Below are 20,202 nucleotides of genomic sequence, written 5' to 3'. Positions count from 1 at the left end.
TTAAATCAAAATTATGGACTATTTACAATGAATCAATGTAAATACAGGTATTTCCAATAAGAGGTGTTATTTTGAATAGCCCGCTATTTCGGTAGATGTTACTTTTGAAGCTGTCATTTTTTGACATTTGACAAGTAGAAACTACGCCATTAATAAAAATGGAACGATACACGCTTCAACAACGCATTGAAATTCACTTGAGTGAATCAAATGCAAATCATCTTGAGTGATGAGGCCCATTTCCACCTCGGAAAACCCAAGAGTTATTGTTGAAAAGCCTCTCTATCCTCAACGTGTGACTGTTAGGTGCAGTTTATGGTCCGGCGGAGTCGTTGGACCTTAATTTTTCGAAAATGAGGCTGGAGCAACAGTGACGGTGAATGGATTGCGCTATCGAGAGATGATTAATGATTTTTTATGGCCGGAATTGGATGGTATTGATCTGGACAACGTTTACTTTCAACAAGACGGCGCTACGTGCCACACAAGCAACGAAACCATTGATCTTTTACGATTGAATATCAACACCTCTCATTGGAAAACCCTGTACTAAACACGTGAGACAGCGGTATAATAAATAATGTAATTTGTCCCGAGGGAACTGTTTTCAATAAGAACATTTTTGTAGGTGATTCGCAATAACTTATATTTTTATAGTGTACAACACCGTTTTAGTGAAAAATCAACTCAAGGGCGCATGTGGGCTTTTTAGTAATTAGGTAGGTGCTTTGGCATACATGTTTTAATAATTTTAAATCAGGGGCTAGGCGTTTACACAGATGTTATACGATATAATAATAATAAACTTTCGAAATAAAATATCTTCATGTATAGATGAATATTTTAAGCTCCCACATTCTACCGATTTATGACAAGTTCTCTTTAACTCTCTTAAGTTTTTAAGATCCATAAAAGATATATGTTATTTTTGAAGATAATACCAATACATTTGTTAAGCCGAAACGGTAATCATATGAAATTCCCTCGATAGAACATAATCGCAAATTAAGCTCCGAAAATCTTTAAAAACACGTTTTGTTATTTTATTTAATATGTTATAGGCATGAAAAATTCACAGTGTATCTTTAAATGCAACGAAAGAATTTTTCGAAAGATGTTTGCTCGATTTCAAGCGAGTCGTGTTATATTAAATATTTTCACCATTTTCGCTTATAGCGATGCACTACGTCGTGTAATATTTTAAATTGAACCGTTATCAAAAACAACCCTTACGTAGATGGCGATAAGGTTTAAATTCCCGCTTAACACCATCCGCCTGTTTTGATTTATGCAAGAAAAAAACATGGCCAAAAAGTGCCTTTTATTTTATTTTGTGGATGTTCAGGCATAAATATTTAATTTTTTTTCGATCATTTTATAAATAACTTAATTTTCCACATTATACAATAAAATCATAACCGAAAATGGGTTCGTAAGTAGGAGATTTTTAACTTTAAAGCAGTTTTCATAGGCCTTTACATTATTTTTTTCTGGGCTTATAAAAAGACTTATCTAAAAAATACTCGATTATTTCAAAAGGTCAAGATGTATTCTACTCGCACTATTTAATTAAAGCATCTGAAACATTTCTAGGCGACCAAATTTTCAAACCAAAAACACATGATTTTGCATTACTACGTATGGCATCGCCTTATTAGCGCGCTCCCTCTAACATTCGTATTTACATATCTCCCTTTCAAACCATCTTTGAACGCTTACTACGGGGCATTAAATGGAAAACACATATTTGTGATTTTTTTGGAATAACTTAAATTGTAATATTTAATCATTGTGGAGACAAAATTAACAACTCTCAAACGAAAAATGTGAAACAGAAGAAGAACTTGTAAATGCGACTGAATCATTTTCTGTTTCAAATTTGTCGTTTGAGAGTAGTCAATATTGTCTGGGGACAAATAATGAAGGTACAATGTTCGTTCATAAGAATCACGTAAGCATCATTGAATTGTATATATGCTTGCATTCGCTGCATCCAATCTTAATTTATATCCGATATTCATTTAATTATATTCATTGTTCACCATTTTCATTATCACAAAAAGAGAAATGATTAAGACTGCATATCTTTTGGAGATTGTGCAGTAAATCGCAGGGTAATTGTGTATACATAAGTATAAACTATAATATGTTTTATTGAAGCATTTTTTATGTCCATACGTAAACAATCGAAGACAATATCATTAACAGATAAGCGAACAAAAGGTAACTAATGCACGTCGTATTCGTCGTACTCTGGTGAATGAACGTGGAAAATAGTTAGTTTGTATCAGTATTATTTTTTACAATTGGTTGTGGGTCAGAATAATTATAAATCAAGCCCAATTTCATACAATTATTTTTTATTTATTTTATTCATGTGGGTGTATTAAACATACTTTTAAGTTGTGTGTTAACATCACGATAAAATATTTACTTAGAAAATAATATACTTACCTATAATAACGCAACTACATGTAAAAAGCCTTCAAGTCGTGAATAAAAAAACAGCTTATTCAATAATGGCAAAATCAATTTGTGACGTAATTTAAATTTTATAAAATAACAAACTTTGTGTACACCACCACATAAAAAAATTTCAAGGTGTTTAAAAACCAATTTTATTTAAATAATTAATGTTTGTTAATTTTGTGGATGTTCAATATTCTATATTTATGACAATATTTACACTTGTATTGAAGAGGAAATCCATCAAAATGTGTTGACATTAAGTTTGGTCGTGTAATTGACGTTAAAAAAGATGATATTTTAGACAAATAATTATAAAATATATTTTGCAAACAAGACATGAAGCTCAGAGGAAGAAAAATTATTGACCAACTGTTAAAAATAAAGCTGACAGCAATTATTGTATTATTTAAAATTGTTAAAAATTGAAAGACTTCAGTCAACAGATTCAATCCAACATAATGTAACCCATCTCCTAGGAGGTAATAAACCAACCAGAGGCAACATTCAAATGATAAAACTGCTCTGCCAACAATAAAACAAAATAAGTCATACATGTGCAATATTGTATTAGAGCCAATAACGATAATATTCCTGACAGATGCGATGGTAACTATAGATTTAGTTTAAATTGTACCAGTGTACACCTCATTGAAACCAAAGATATTAGAAGAACGAGATATGCTATGTTGGCCGCCGGACCGTAGCCGGAGTACTACCTAATTAGGGTACTTTGAACGGTATCGGGACGTGTACGCACAGAAATCTGTTCTATGTATTAGTGCGGATACCTTAGCGCAAGCGAAGGTGTGCAGTAGTATTGGTGAACAAAACCGGCGACACTCGGCAAAACAATTCCACTCAGTACGAACTGCTCATAGCACATCTCGTTCTTCTAATATCTTTGGGTGAAACCGTCCGGTCATTAATAAAAAGGAGAAATAAATTTGACATATTTGGGCATTTTCGCCAAAATTTACAAACGTTTTTATCATTTTTATACTTTACATTGGGTTACTTTTACGTTTTATTTATAAATTTCCACCAATACCAGATTACTAGAAGTCAGATTTTTTTTTTCAATTCAGAACTTCTGGGACCAACTACCAACCTACTAATATGTTCACTTCATTGCTCACAATACTAATGGAGGGTGGTAATGTGGATTTTTAGTGACAGTCATCAAACCATCACTTAATAAATATAAAACTTCGTTGCTGGGGCAATTTTATAGCGTATAAAAAAATTAAAAATTAGATATATTTACAAAATTTTATGAACTATTCCCATGTAAAAGCCCCTAAAAAGGACATTAAAAATAAATTAAGTCATAAAATGCAACAGATTCTTTACCAGATGTGTAAACTTGATTTTTTTTTCAATGTAGTCTTAATTAATATTAATTTATGTAAAAACTGTACATTATCCTAAAATATATTATGCAAGCTATTTAAGACACCATAACATTAATCTTACTAATAAGACTTTGTTCAATTGAATGTAAAAATTGGACATGGTATAAACACACTTCTTTTGAACTAAATAAGTATTTAAAAACATATAAACGGTTCGACAGTTGTTTTAATTGTCTAAATAAATTTGCATGTTAAAAACGTATAACTTTACAATACGTAACTGACCAATGAATGAAACCAATCAATATCATGGGAATGTAAAAACGCAATGTAAAAAACTTTGGCGAAAATTTACAAAATTTGTTAGTACCGAGTTTTTTCTAGAAATACGTGTTTTTGTTTTTGTGCGTTGCGAATAATTGTTTTATAAATTTGATCATATATTAAGCTCAAATAGTTTTGAGATATTAAATATCGTTGAGTGTTGAAATTGGGCGGTAATTTATAACGATACTTTTTAACCTGTTTTATGAATAGGGATTAAAATAAACTGTTTCTTAAAACTTCGTGGAAACTTTTATTTTTTTTAGTTTATTTATAATATAATCTTGTAATCTAAAAAAATAAAATACATAACGAAATCGCAAGCCACTGACATTGATAGTAAAGTAAACCGTGAAAGAAAGGTAGGAAAGTTAATTTAATTGTTTAGGTCGAGTACTTGTGGAAAATAGACCAATAATGTTTACATTTGTTCAATAGCCACGTAAATTCACATGTGCAACGAAATGGATAAATTCACAAATAAAAGTAATCAAAACTAGAAAGTTTGTTATCTGAGATCCAAGAAAAAGATTTCTTTAAATAATTGAGTATAGTACCTTATTATGCATGAAAGTTGGTTATCGGCTCGAAATTCGAATAAATAATATGCAAATAACTTGGAAAACACCAATAACACTTAACACAAATATATATACGTATTCGTATATGTTTGAATAATAATTGGCTAAGCTCAGGCAGTTTTCTTTGAGAGGAAATGGGTCTTTTAGATTTATGCTCTGATTCTTACTATTCACCCTTCTGCACGAAAACGACACATTGGTCTTGAAAAAGGAGAAAGTCTTAGAACTGAATGTATTCGAAAAGAAAACCTTGAGAAAAAATACAGGTGTGTGGGGTTTTTTTACCCAGACCAACTTCGGGAGGTGATTCTACATGATGGTAAAAGTAAAAAAAGATTAAATCAATGAAACGAAAATACTTGGTTTTCATTCACTTTATTGATATATTTTCACTGTCTACCGGTTTCTGTACCTCCGTACCATCATCAGGACTGTTAAAAAAATTAATTCATTTTTATAACAGTACTGATGATGGTACGGAGGTACCGAAACCGGTAGACAGTGAAAATATACCAATAAAGTGACTTAAAACCACAATGTGTTTTCTTCATTTGAAAAAAAAAATTAAAATAACTTTTATCGAAATTCTATTGTTTTATCCCACACAATTTTTTTTTCTGAACAAACAATTCAACTTTTTTACCCGAAAACTACTTACTTACTTAAAAACATTGAAATTTTGAAAAAGTTATTTCCATTTTTTACTTCTACTATCACGTAGAATCACCTCCCGAATTTTGTGCACTTTACACAAGGAACTGGTACAAAAATCTATCTTATTCAATACCTACAAAGGGGTGACCAATATAAGTTTCCAAAATGAATTCAGGGAAGTTACCCGCTGTTGATGGGATTGTTTAGAGTCTAATATGAGATAAATTATATTTAGTACAAAATGAACGAAATGAAAATTAATTAATTATTGATTGTCTATTCGCATGAATGATACGAAGTCAATGTTGTGCAATATCACATAAGGCAATGTGCAGTATATTGCAAAAAAAATTCATTAAGATAAAATGCTAAATAAACTAAGTACAACCGAGATACGGGCTAACACAATCTTATTTCGTCCGGTGCTCATTGGCTAATATTGAGCTGTTCAATGTGAATGTTTCATACATTTATAGAATAACGTATTATCAGGAATCTTAAAAAAATCTAATCCAAACATTCCGATATAATTCCGGAAATTACGCAATAATCGTTTTCTGAATAATAACAAATAATTATTCTTCAATTAGTTTCAAAACTTTTTACTTGTCAAAACCAAATTTTTATGATGACGTTTTTTTGGAATTTAACAGTTTTATGATGTTGGCGACAACTACAAACTATATTCAACAATAATATAATTGATGAAATAACTAAAATTCAGTAAACGCTCTGATTTGGTATTTTTGAAAGCCTTGGGACAGATTAGGTTCAAGGACTCGGAGGCATTCGATCAACCGACTAAGCATAAATTAATTACTGCGAGATCATCCACCATGGCGAGATATTTCCGCCTTACTAGAAGCCAGCATGAAACATCTAGCCGGGAACAGATCCGGATGTACTAATGGTAAAACCAATAGCCAACCGTAAACCGTAAATCATTCATTACCTGCCAGTATGACCCCCGCTACCTTCTTAGATCATTAAACATAATTTTGTTTATTCACGTTTAATGAAGTACAGAGTGCTTATTACGACGCGAAATGCATTAAATTAGACTTCGAGAACAGATCAGTCATAAAAACACTTTATCATCAATTTATTCATGGCAGATCCAGTAAACTCAACACAAAAGCAAACTACTTATGTTTACGGAATGTAAAATGAATACACAAGAGACTAAAAATTAAAAATGCATGCATAAGTATCATAGACGTTCAAATTTTAATGTCTATGGTAAGTATCAAGCAAGAAAAGATCACTCATGCACTGGGCGATTCAAATTTTATCGTGATATTCTTCCAGTAGAGTTAAGTAAAAAAAATCACACTGCCACCCACATCGCAATGGATCACGTGATACGCGCTCTGTCTCGTCTCAATGGTGCTGCTGGAACTAGATGTGTATATCACGTGACGCTCTAGGCTAACCCAGTGGCGTGTGGGATAGTATTATTTTTGTAATACAAAAAAAAATCATTGTCAGCAAAATGACATATACAATATTTACTCAAAATATTTTCAGGAATCGGTGGGTATGATCCTTCAGGGACGTGCTGATACACCCTGTATATTGTATAAAGAGGTAATAAGAAACAGAGAAGCAATAATAATTTACCTATGTGCACAATTAAGTGATTTAACTTTTAAAAAAGAAATCAAATAAGTAAATTTTTATTATGTTATCGAACCAGGGATAAGTGAGGAACAAAAATTAGAAGAAAAAAATGTGCTTCAGTCAGGTTTTTTAAGAAAATATATTAATGTCTTTGTTACACAAAATCTGAACATCGGGGGTTATCTTTTGTAGGTCAAACGAGTACAAAAATACCGAAATAGAGTTTATCGTGGAGCAATATAAATTCTTTGTAAATATTTACTGCTCGTATGATTAATACATTAAATTTACAACTCATCAAATAAACAACACCGAACGAATGACGACGCGATAAACTAATATAACTTATCAACATTTACAATGATGATTTCTAAGAAAGCATTTCTTTTTCTAAAGCAATGATTAGAACAGAAAAACTTCAACTGTTTGAAACTCATTGAGGACCAAAGTAAAATAAATGCATACCGTTGATAGCTAAACGACGAAATATATGTTACAACGAAACTCTCGGTGGCAGGTCCATAAACAAAAATTAATAATTATTTTTTATTAAAGGTAAACATGCGTTTACATAACAAGGTTTATATGTAAAGCACAAAGGTTAAAAAATTATTAAAAGCAAAAATTATTAACCTGAAACGCAAATATAATAAAAATTTTCCGAGAAAAAATAAAGGGCAGAATTGCTTATAACAATGTGTTAAAAATTAATTAAATTGAAATAGGTAGGTACCATCACTTCGTGATTATATGGTGATTTATTCAGGGTGGAACTCTACGAACGGATATGTTAAGGGAACATTATTAGGGCGGTCAATTTGACCAACCTTATAATACAATTTGAAAATACCTCATAATAAACATCATGTTGTTCGATGTAGTACGATTACAATTATTCCACGTACGTAGTCTCTTCCTCTCTGGGTTATTATCCTCAGTTTACACTTATTACGTCATTTCCACAACACATTACTCTAACCTTCAACACATCTCAAACTTATCCAACTATAATTCCCCACTGCTTTTCCATCAAATGTAATTCACATTACGTTAAAACAACTGCTTTTGAACTACATTTTGAAATGAAACAACCAAATTAATATTAACAACCAAATTAATATTACGTTAAAACAACTGCTTTTGAACTACATTTTGAAATGAAACAACCAAATTAATATTGAGGGAACTTTAGTAGGTAGGTACATTGAATACATATTATACCTGTCGACTTGAATTCAGCAAAATTTTAACATCAGGTTAGACAACCCTCGTTAGGCAGAATAGCTGTCATGCTTAGTAAAAAAAGGTTTTTCAAAACACTCAAAAAGAAGTATGTATTCGATTTAAAAACACACATAAAAAGTTCGTCACTTAAAAAAATGCTATAAATCTGTTTTTCTGAAGCAGCAAATACTCTCGAACGGTGAGTTCTGGCGTCATGAAAAACATGCAAAGTTATATATTTATTTTCAGGTCACAGTCACTATCAATTATTTGTATTTTTTTACTCGTGCAAAGCCAAGAATTACGATGAACGATAAGGTGCTTGTTTACGAATGACAAATTGGTACCCATGTATTTGGGATAAATTGATATTCCGGGTATTAAGTGATAGATTGATAGCGTTGGTTGGACGGAAACGGCCTGACGGAAGGACAGGCAGTGGACACACTCTGTGAACACGTAAACCAATCAAAAACCGGGAGAGGCAGCCAAACAAATCGGCTTTAGAATTTTGATGACGAACAAAACCCAATTGTAATGTGTGATGATGATGATCCATTAAAAAATCGATTGGATTTGTAATGAAAACAGTACGTACCAGCATTACCAATATGCAGAAGTAGCAGATATTTTTAATAGCACCGAAAAATTACAAAAAAAGGATATATTTTTAAATTTTATTTTCTCCAAATATTTTTCAAAACAGTTATTGGTTTACATTTGGTTTTCTACAACGTCACTGTATATTTTCACTCCATGGGTACTTTGTGTACATAAAGCTACTTGTACCTCAAATACCTCTGGGTTATTTCACAGAATTTGAATCAAATTTCAAAGTTAATAATTCAAGTTCTATTATTTACCAACAAGTACTGTGAAATCAGGCTACGATAAAATTTTAGCAGATCTTGAAATTTTATTAGTTGTTCAAATGCTGTGAAAAAAACAGTATTAAATAAATTATAGCCGCGTACAATTGAACCGAAAGATTTAAAATCACCAAAAATACATAAAAAAATTGAAACTTATAGATGTGAAGTGAGTGCGTTTTTACATAATACGGACCACAAGTAACTTAATAAATTTAATCTCTACTTTCACCAAAAATACATAAAAAAATTGAAACTTATAGATGTGAAGTGAGTGGGTTTTTACATAATACGGACCACAAGTAACTTAATAAATTTAATCTCTACTTAAAATTAAATTGATTCAATGTACCTGCGCGTTCAACACGCTCTTCTGTCCTTTTCAGGGTGGATCAATGCAAAACGAACTCTAAGCAGAATTCTTGCCTCAACAGACTATGCAATAATTACAATAGCGTATTATCCAAGGTGGATATTTTCAGTTGCGAACTTACCAAATACAAGAGGTCCATAAAATAATATTTCTCTGACGGTTTGTAAATAATGTTATGTCTCTATTGTTTAAATTTCTATTATGATTTGATTTATATCTAGAACCTCTCTCCATGACTATAAATGTATTGATAAAAGTTTTATTTTGTACATTTTTCATTTCATATTTCTTTCTTACATATTTAATTTACTTATTCTTTACTAAGCTGTTTCAGTAGAGGTAAAGTCACGAGGAGGAAATCCATAAATGATTTTATTTTGGCTATATAATACTTATGTACAAACTGAAATAAATGTAAACTGTCGATTTCCCGAAAATTAATAAATAAATGAACGCAGAAATAAGGCATACGTAAGCAGCTAGGAACATAAATAAGCAATGAAACAATGAAAAGGAAGTGGAAAAAAACCGGGAGAACGAAAATAATTAAAACTTCAATAGCATTATGCCACACCAGGCCTAACCTTTATTGTAGGAATACGTAATTAAAGTAGCAGGAAATAGCTTTGGTTCTCGACCGAAGGGTCGTGGGTTCAAACCTCGACATATAAAACATTAATTTATTGCTTTAAACTGTTTTGGGTTTTGAAATATATATATTTTAAACATAAAAACCTTGCACTATGTTCCACAGCCAAATATACTTAAGCATCGCACTGGTCAGAGACCATAATTCACAAGTTGTTCACAAGCTTCATCTACCATTTCCTTTTGAATCGATATATTTGTAAAATGAAGTAGGTAAGACTGACTCTTGCATGGTGTTACACAAACACATAAAAAAGTTATATGTACGCAGTTCATACCAGCAACAATAATCATAGTAAATAAATAAAACCCAAAATTATGGTAGATAACTTTCCATTTCAATATTTAAGTTAATATTTTCTAATTACATTGAGTACTCTAAGGCGATGCTGGTGTATCACCTTAAGGTTAAACTCAACGCTCGTTGTATTCTACGTGTTCACAGATGGCGTTAATTAATTAATTTTGTTTAAATACGCTTTTGCAAGGTATTGCTTTACAGTATTAAGACAAATTATTTGTTTACGCCCTCATATACGCAATATGAATATGAATAAATAGTTTTGTCCATATAAAAACTCAATTCTATCGAGAAAGGCATACAAATACAATATTGGATTGAATGATCGGTAAAATATTGTATTTGTGTGCCTTTCTCGAAAGAATTAAGTCTTTAAACGAACAAAACTATTGATTCATATTCATATTGCGTATATACGGGCGCAAACAAATGATTTGTCTTAATATTGTAAAGCAATACCTTGCAAAAGCGTATTTAAACAAAATTAATTAATTAACGCCATCTGTGAACACGTAGAATACAACGAGCGTTGCGTTTAACCTTAAGGCGAAGCTTAATGCCAAATCACTATTTTGATTAATCTTTATAACGAATTGGTGTGCATTATAAATACCAAAAACCAGTTTTTTTGCTTGAAATCGAACGTTTCTAGACTCCGTTTGTCAAGCGATTTTAATGTCTATTACCTACGATATAAGGTATACCAAGAATATACACATTTTTGGCTTGTAGCTTCCTCTTAATAACTCCCAGATCCCAAAGTTAAATAACAAAAATAAATTTACTTCGCCTCAATGACTATCAGGTCTCAAAGTTAAATAACAAAAATAAATTTACTTCGCCTCAATGACTATCAGGTCTCAAAGTTAAATAACAAAAATAAATTTCAATTGGAAACAATCATGGTGCCGTTCATTGACACCGTTTGATTGGCATAAACTTCAAACGTACCCACTACTACATACGATTTGGACTCGGCTACATGCATTACACTTAACAACTTGGTCGGTGTGGTTTTTTTCATTAAAAGTTTTTAACCAGCGCTTAGAACAGATGATCTTCAGCTTACAAAAGTACCTAAGTATTACACGAACTTAACAATCCATAAAACTAAATTAGTGCTATCGAAGTAAAATATGCTATAGTTGCCTTGGCGATAAAATCTTGCAAAGGAATGAGATGAACAAACACTGCGGCATGTGTAGACTGTAGAGTACAAACAGAATTATCAGCACAGACATATAATATTCATATGTCTATGATTATCAGGTAAATAAGGTGCTCCAAATGATTTGGACATTAGTCATTAATAGTAAGGTACTTTTATCGTTCAGAATAATTGAAACTATTTATTGATAGTGATGAAATTAAAAACTGAAAATGACACTACAAGGAATATACGTATGAATAAACAACCACATTTCCTTGGGCGTACGAATGAGTGGTAATGAACTGATGAAGGCAAATCATCATCTGTTCAAATCCAGACAGGCGATAAAAAACCCAGACCAGTACCCGACGATTAATTTCATTCTATACTGGCTGACGTGTACCCGGCGTTACTAGAGGTTCTCTTTAGGAGATAGACATATACCATCGCGGACTTTTCTGTAGGCCTTTAGATATACAATTCCGTAGTACATATCTCTATAAGGTTTAGCCAGCGTTAGAAATGTATGCACCCAAAAATATTTTTTTACGACTTGATTACAAAACATGGACTTTTCTCTACTTTCTGTAAATATAACATGCACGTATTATATATGTAAACCTTCCTGAAGAAATTCTCTAAATGATAGTGAAAACCCTATCAAAATCCGGTGGTTAGTTTAAAAGAACTACGCGCACAAACAGAGACGCGGATAGCGACTTTATTTTATACTATTTAGGGATTACATGTGGAATTAAAAAATCGTCATTTAAAAACGATTAAAACCGTGAGACACTCAAAACGCCCTGTGACTGGTCGGCTTGTTCTGACAGCATTTAAACCGCTACCTCATGGGTTGGCCAGCCGCGAGCATTAAGAAAGGGGACAAGTTTGTGCCAAAATGCCAACCTTTTTTCCGAAATAATGTTGAAGAAAAAAACAAATAAAAAAAGCATGGCGTTTTGCCTCACATATAACAGTTGAAGTTCTATAACTTATGATGGAAATTACATTGCGAGCCAAAAATCTTTGCAAAATACGTCGCGCCGGAGCTCACCGATCGAATGATTTGGCTCAGACAAAAACGTCTATTTTCCAATACAGGCTTGGTAAATTATTTTTTATATTTCTATTATTTTCAATTAGACGATTGCAAGTTTTCTTTTTTTATGCGGACGACTGCACTATTGAGGCCTCTAAATCAGCAGGGAAGCGTAGGCGACCTGTGAGCCAATCACATCCATCTTATCGACGTGCGGTAATGCTTATTTGCACAATCCGGCATTTGTATTAACTCACTGTAGACGGAAGCCCACGCTGCATCCGAAAGGTATGCAAACTGCACACTGCAACAATCGACGAAAGAACTACAGAGGACGTGTCAAATTATGAACAAAATATTTTTTATTAAACTTTACCAGATGTTTTTGTAACTAAGGACTTTGGGTGTCATTCGAGGCCATTAACCCACCTTACCTAAAAAAATACTTGCAAGAGAGCAGAACAGATAATTAAAGCGTTATGATCATATTTTTTTTCAGATTACCAGCTGCCCGTAGCCAGTGGGACTACGTAATCCCCAATAACGGGGATATGTTGCTGAGTGGGGAGGGAAGGTTGGGAACATCTGTTTATTCAGATCTTGTCACTAAATATGGCTAAAGCCATTTCAAGTGAAGTATTGAATTTGAACGGTGGTTTTTCACCAGGCACTTTAACTTTAGAGTGACTTATAGTCAAATCAAGACACAGTGACGACATTCCAAATGGTAGATATGAAGTGTAACCTTCACGGTGGATTATTTTGGCAGAAAAAAAGGATATTACAGTAGGAAGAACTTTTGGCAACATTGACTTGTCAATAATGATGATAAGTACTAGTAAATACTCTTTTCTCTGGCCCCAGATATCGTGGGATAAAATACTGCTGTGAGTTTTTATTCCCCATAAGAAAAACAAACACTCATGTCGTGAAAGTCATGTTGTTGTGAAAGATACGCTCAGCATCGCTTTGATTGGGACCACAACCCCGACTCCAAATCCAAACATTGCTGGACATCTAGACATCTGACGGTATTTCTAAACTTCTATTTATCTCTAGATCTTCCCTCCGCCACTTCTTTCAACCTCACGACAACAGCAGAGAGGTCGTACGTGACGTCATCATTCTAGCATCTTCTGTTTTTTTCGTGTTCATATAAGAGGCGTGAGAAGGAAGATTTTTTGTCAAAGCTTAAGAGACCCACTGACCTGAGCAGTTAAAATGTTACTAAATACATTGGTTGAGATAGAACTCTATCTAGATTAGAACATTCAAATATTTCCTAAACTTCGACTTTTCTCTTCTCTTTCCTTTCCCCGCTTCTTTCACCCTCAAATCTGGAGATTGGATAAGACGCTGAAGCGGTATCACGACAATAGTTGCGGGAACTTTACTTTGCAGTTAAATGATCCAAGACTGTAACAGTACAGAATTGAATATTGCAGCCAGAAGGCAGGGGTTTTCCGCTATAACGCAAAATGATGTCAAGGGGAAGGTAACGAACGGAGGCGTAGGTACCAGGTACCTTGTATCTTTATTATATTGCACAAGAGACGGGTAGAATCGAGACTGCGTTAGATACACCCATAGCAAGCAAATTACATCAGACCGGAACTATCAACAGGTACTAAGATCTCAATGACCTCTGTAAAAAGATCCTTGGCTCTGGAACATGGGGTCGGGCTAAAAGCAAAGCGATAAAATTTAAAAAAAAAAGTAAATATACGTTCAACACCATCATTACTACATTTGACAACAGATGATGTCACAGCTCGTTTATTGTAGAACTCTACATTACCGTGGGAATATAACTAACTAAGCATCACGTCGTTTCCCGGCAGGCTTAGGCACACATCTATAATGAGCAGGAATAATTATTATTAAGAATTGAGTTGATAACACTTCAAGATAAATTATGAAAAATTTAATTATTTGGGTTATTGTAATTTCCATTCAAAACAAGAAAATGTTATATATTAAAACTATAACGCTACCTATCAATATAAAGTACTAAAAGTATAGTAGGTATCTATAAAAATAATAAATGGAATCAATGGCCAGATCAATTCAACTTAATGGCTGCATGATTAAGGTACTTTGTGGTTTGAAAACATCATTATGGTTAGATCAACTGCTGTATCAAAGATAATTTTTCATAATAAAGTTTCTAAGAAGCAAATAATACGAATCTATATACGCATTAAGATTTGAGATACGTATTATCAAAATACACCGATAAATTATTTATGTAAATAAACAAATTGGTACAGAGATGCGTTTCAAGATTTTTGTTCACAAACAATATTTTTTTGTCAGTGAGACGTTCAGTGATCCTCTGCACGATTTTTTTAATACAATACTGTCTTAAATGTTACGATAAATAAATATTATGAAAAAATCGATTTGTCTGCGATTAAAATCCACTATTTTATCTCTCTAACGTCATTCAAAACAAATTTCCCCGTTCTCATAACATTCCACACATACCTGCAAAAATATGGGCAATAAAATATATTCAATTTCAAAATCACTTCCGTTGGTAACAGTCGGTTAATTCTTCGACACCGCTAAATGGTATTTTAAATGTTAATTCGAGATTACAAAAAAATTTCGACATCACGTGATGAAAAATCAACAGATATTTTTACTTGTCCAAAACCACTGAAATTAAATTTCCGCGGTCTCTTTAAATTCCATACATCTAAAAGTGGACAATTACCTGAACACATTTGCGGTTTACTTCAACTAATGGTATGCCTATTCTACTAAAAACAACTGCCAACCGGATGTAATCAAAACTGAGTATGTAGGAACAAAGCAACACGAAATTATATTACGAAACCATTAAATGGGTTAAAATAATAAGACAAATAAAGAATAATCACAATAACAAAATGTTATGTAAAAATACACCGTCTGTACAAATAATATTAAATGTTCGGGTACGTAAAGTTTACGCCATTGAAAACAATAATATATAAAATAAAATAAGAGATTTGAGAGGCAAGCATTTATATGTCATACAAAAATGATCGCTAATGATATTAAGTGTTAGTCATACGAAGAAGCTGTATAAAAGACAACACATAGTGTGTCGAGTATTGACTAGTAACCTATTATAACCATGTCGTGACCTATTCGAGAACGATAAGCTGTCGTTGTCATACGGGTAGGTAAATAAATACTTCACTTCAAGTAGGGGAGAACGGAAGGATTGAAAATAAATAGAACGTACCTGATTATGAACGGTGTATATCAGTAGATGCCTTTGCAACTCCACAGGATTGCTTTCTTGAAGTATGGCAGATATTTTCCTAGAATCTGGCGTTTTCACTTTGATATTTCTCACTGGGGTATTCATAACCCTATCCAATTTCCCCAAATCGGAATCCAACCCCACCACTGCTTCACTTTCACCACTTCCCGCGTTGGTACTCACTCTTCGAGGTCTCACTGGAGTGTCGGAACGGCCGTTCACTGTTTTCACTGGAGTCACTGGCGCGAACACCGAGTGCCGGCTGGAGGCCAGCGGAGACTGGCACGGGCCAGGGGCCGAAGGACGCGACCTGAACTCGAGGGTGCTCGCCTCGTGCTCGTGCTTCATGTCCAACCTGAGGGCGGTGGGGGTCACGAGGGTGTGCTCCCTCAGTCTCTCGGCTTCCACTTTGCCCGCCAGAGCCTCGGCCTCCATTTCTGAAAGTCGGTCCAGTAACGAATCTCTTTCTCTCCTGAGAGCTGCCAGTTCTTGCGATGTTCCGACCGCGATCGCTCTTCTGAATGCACCGGCGGGATCATTTTCATCGTGACTGTCGCATAGGGCATTGAGACTGAGGGCTCTTCTGTCCCCTAGGGCTCCTCGCAGGGCTTCGGCTTCTTCTTTAAGCTTGTTGCCTCTGTGCTGGATGACGTCCAGGAGCTGCCAGAGTTCTCCCTCGTAGGTGGAGGGTTGTCGGGTGGGAGGGGCGGCCGTGCTGTGCGCCTCCTTGCTTGAGGAGGTCTCCGTGCTGAAGCCGGAGTCCTGCACCACGCTGTGGGCCCCCTCGCTCTTGCCCTGCGGCTTGCTGTGGCTGTCGCTTCGGCTGCGGGGCAGGGAGTCGGCCTCGCGCGTGGGCAGCTTTCTGCGTACGCGCACCCCGGGCTCCCAGTCGCGCCGCGCCGCGCCCCCGCCGCCGACGGGGCTGGGGGTGACGCCGCTCCCGCCGCTACCCGGAGGCCCCCCGCCCGACAGCTTGGACCGCAAGTTGGGGAAGGTCTCGATGACGAGGTCACGGAACTCCAGCAGGGCGCCCACCTCATTCTGAAGTTCCTGCAAACAAATTGAATAGTTCACACCAGTTTGCCAATCAAACGTCCGACTTATATACCGGATTGTACTTAAACTCTCCATGGTAGGGAATAGAGAAACAATGTATTGTCAACGTTGTCCGATTATTACTAAACTCAAAATAAACCTAAACAGAGAAGGACGTATCTCTGGCGCGGGTATCTACGTTTGTATCAAAGGTTGAAGCTATTATCTAGTGAAAATAAATATAATGCCCAATTATCGCATCCGATAACATCAAATGATTATTATATCTTTAAACATTTAGATAAGAACGATAAAACCCAATAATATTCAAAATAAGTTGTATATAATGGTACCATATTTACAATAAAATAAGTTATATTTATACACAACAAAATAATACAATGCTCTAATATTTGTGCCAGACCATCAAATAATTGTGGAGATATTTCTTATTAATACATGCGCATACATACAGGGCCATGCAGATTACTGACCTTCGATGAGTTTAGTTTATGTAAATTAACTAAGGCAAGATAAGTTTGTACTAGTTGAAAAAAATGAGAAGTTGATAGGAATAGACTATTTCAAATTTGAACAGCCTAGGACCCCAAATTAAACTGATCGAAATCTGAAGTTTAATCGGACTTTTGTATTGTAGGTACTTTCAGGAAAATTGATCAGTACCATCAAAAAATGTTGGATGTTAGATCGGAATTTTAGGAGTGAAATTATAATTGCATATTGTGTAATTTCTTTAGTGCTGAAGACGATGACGTTCAATTTGTTCTAATTAACACAAAACTGAAATTCAAAAGAAGATCTGGGTTAGAAGGAATAGTTTTTTGATTCCATCAATAAAGAGCAACAATGTTATAGAGGGTCCGTCACAGAAACCGCATGTTTTTTGATTGATAGTATGGCCGAGTGGCTGGCCTCAGAGAGTGGGGGTGGCCTTCATCATATCGTCGCTGTTAAATCAAACCGGCATATATGCAAAATTGGAGATTTTGAGTTATTGGTGTCAAAAAATTTCTTTTTTTCCCTTCTATTTTTATGTCGAACCGGCATGTCGTATAGTTGAATAAAAATCTGTCAGATGGCGTTGGGCCGGTATGCATTTACGCGTGAATCGCCATTTTTTTTAGCAGAAGACAGACCTATTCCGCAATACGCCAGTTGCTTCAAAACTTTCAAGGGGGAAATGAGTCCATCATGTAAGAAAAACTGGATTATCTCACAATAGTACATTTATATTACTACCAAATATGACTTATTGTATGACTTATTGGCAGATAATCCGGTTTTCACTTAACAAAAGCGTTTATAGCAGCCTCAACTAAAACAAACCGGCATATATGCCAAAATGTCTGACCCGGGTAAAATTTCTCCCGGTTAAAAAAATAAATTAAAATAGGCAAATTTTATAAAAAAAACTTTAGCAAACTGAAAGATGCGAAACTGCGGTGAGGAATACGAGTCTAAAACCCGTGGAAGAGTGAACCAACGAAGCATGAAGCCTCCTTGCCACAACTGTAAACGCAAGTGTTCCTAGTCATTACTACAGATCTCAAAGTTCTCGGGAGTATATTGATGGTGGAAAATCTATCGCCGATCACAGAGATTATCTAACAGAAAGAAAGGAGTCAAACCTTGCAGGAATCAGCTACTACCAGTACAGAGGTTTTTTCAAGTCATACAAACTTTCACACCGAAGAAAGATCTGTGTGATGTTTGTCTCATTTACGACGGCAACTTTTACTTCAAAACCTCCTACGGATCACATGCCTGGGAGGAGGCGAAGAAAAGGAATAAACGGGGCAATGGGAGCGTGAATCCTGTTCTGATGCACGCTTATTCCAAGAGACCATTGATGAGAAGAAGAAAAATGGTATCCTAAAGTTAGTTACCGCCGGGATAATACCGTCAATTTATTCAGATTTCCATAAACGATTGGGAAACTTTGAAGTTACCAGCAAAGGAAAGAGCAGTATTATGTTAATTGTTTATAAAAAAAAATTGTGAAGCAATAAATTAATTTTTCATTGACAACATTGTCTTTTTTTATACCTTAAACAGGTTCCAAAAGAAGAAGCCACTGTGACACAAATGCAAATATTACACTGATTTTAAAGCCTTACTGGCATATCTGCATTTTACTCTTAATTTAAGCAATTTTCGATTTATTTGCAACTACTACTTCAATAAGCAGTATTCGTCTAAATTTTATTCATTCATAAGGTGGCATTGAGGTGAACCAAACGGACGTTAAAAGGAAAATATCATATGCGAAATCTTTAAAGCGCTCTGGTGAAAAACAAGCATTTTGCAGATATGCCGGTTTGATTTCACAGCGACGATATCTTGATCATGTGTATGGTAAAAGGATTTTTACGTTTATGGATGTGTGTGTTATAAGGGTTGTTACGTTTATGGATGAATATTTGTGTGTTAACTATATGGATTGTTACGTTCATGAATGAATATGCGTAAAGATATGTGATGTTACCTGTAGCGCCACTAGCGACTTGGCCTGCTCGCTGAGGAGGTAGTGGAAGGGCGCGGGCGGGGACCGCAGCTGCAGGCACTCCATGCCGGAGCCCGAGCCGCCCCCGCTTGAGCTATCGCCCGTCGCCTGAAACAACAAATACAAAGGTAAGGACACGGCACATTCAAAAATAGCATCTGCATTGTGGAGCTTTTCATGTAAAAAAAGGGAAAAATAGGAACAAAATCGCGTCAAAATAGGGAATTTGTAAGAGTAGTCAACGCTTGGATTTGGCTTGAAATTGTTTCGATGGAGAAAACATTATTTATCGGCATAGCCGGGAGAAAACATTATTTATTTTATAGCACGAAAACATTGCGTTTTACAACGTTTTTTTTTAACAACTCGTCTGTGGGGTAATAATAATAAAAAAAATTATTAATCTTATAATTAATTTAGTTTTATTATTATTATAGTTCCAAGTGCAATGTTCGATACGTTCAAAGATCCTCCATAGAGTAATTAATAACAGCGTAGTCCTCAAAACACTCTCAGTGACTGCGTGGAAGTAATATTAAAAAATGAATGCGTAAAACAATTAACAAGTTCGTAAACGCAGTTATTAGAGTGGTAGATACTTCCAGTATCATAAGGTCAATCAATGTATGAGTATTTATTAGATAATAGCTGTCGTGTACCCGGAGTTGCTGTGGGTTACCATCTACTTTTTCATTAATGTAAGATGCATGTATTATATTTATAAACCTTCCAGAAGAAATTCTCTTAATGACAGAGAAAACCCTATCAAAATCCGTTGAG

The 20,202-nt window shown here is 34.6% G+C and overlaps 1 protein-coding gene across 3 annotated transcripts in view; it reads right to left on the bottom strand.

Annotated features, from left to right (window-relative positions):
• The window catches only part of jvl (javelin-like), a 243,846-nt gene that overhangs the window by 31,699 nt on the left and 191,945 nt on the right, over window positions 1-20,202 (bottom strand). For all 3 annotated transcript variants that reach the window (XR_016302631.1, XM_089635708.1, XM_089635707.1), the window contains exons 2-3: window positions 19,405-19,530; window positions 15,843-16,913 (exon numbers count right to left, since the gene is read on the bottom strand). Coding sequence is in view for 2 of the 3 variants with exons in the window: in XM_089635708.1 (XP_089491834.1) it covers window positions 15,843-16,913; window positions 19,405-19,530 (1,197 nt within the window). In the remaining variant the exon portion in view is untranslated. The remainder of the gene's footprint in view (window positions 1-15,842; window positions 16,914-19,404; window positions 19,531-20,202) is intronic.

This window comes from Hesperophylax consimilis, chromosome 9 (assembly GCF_061612785.1).
Source record: "Hesperophylax consimilis isolate HC1 chromosome 9, BYU_Hcon_1.0, whole genome shotgun sequence".
Taxonomy (NCBI): Eukaryota; Metazoa; Arthropoda; class Insecta; order Trichoptera; family Limnephilidae; genus Hesperophylax; species Hesperophylax consimilis.
The sequence above is the reverse complement of the archived record's forward strand: the minus strand, read 5'-3'. Positions and strand labels throughout refer to the sequence as shown.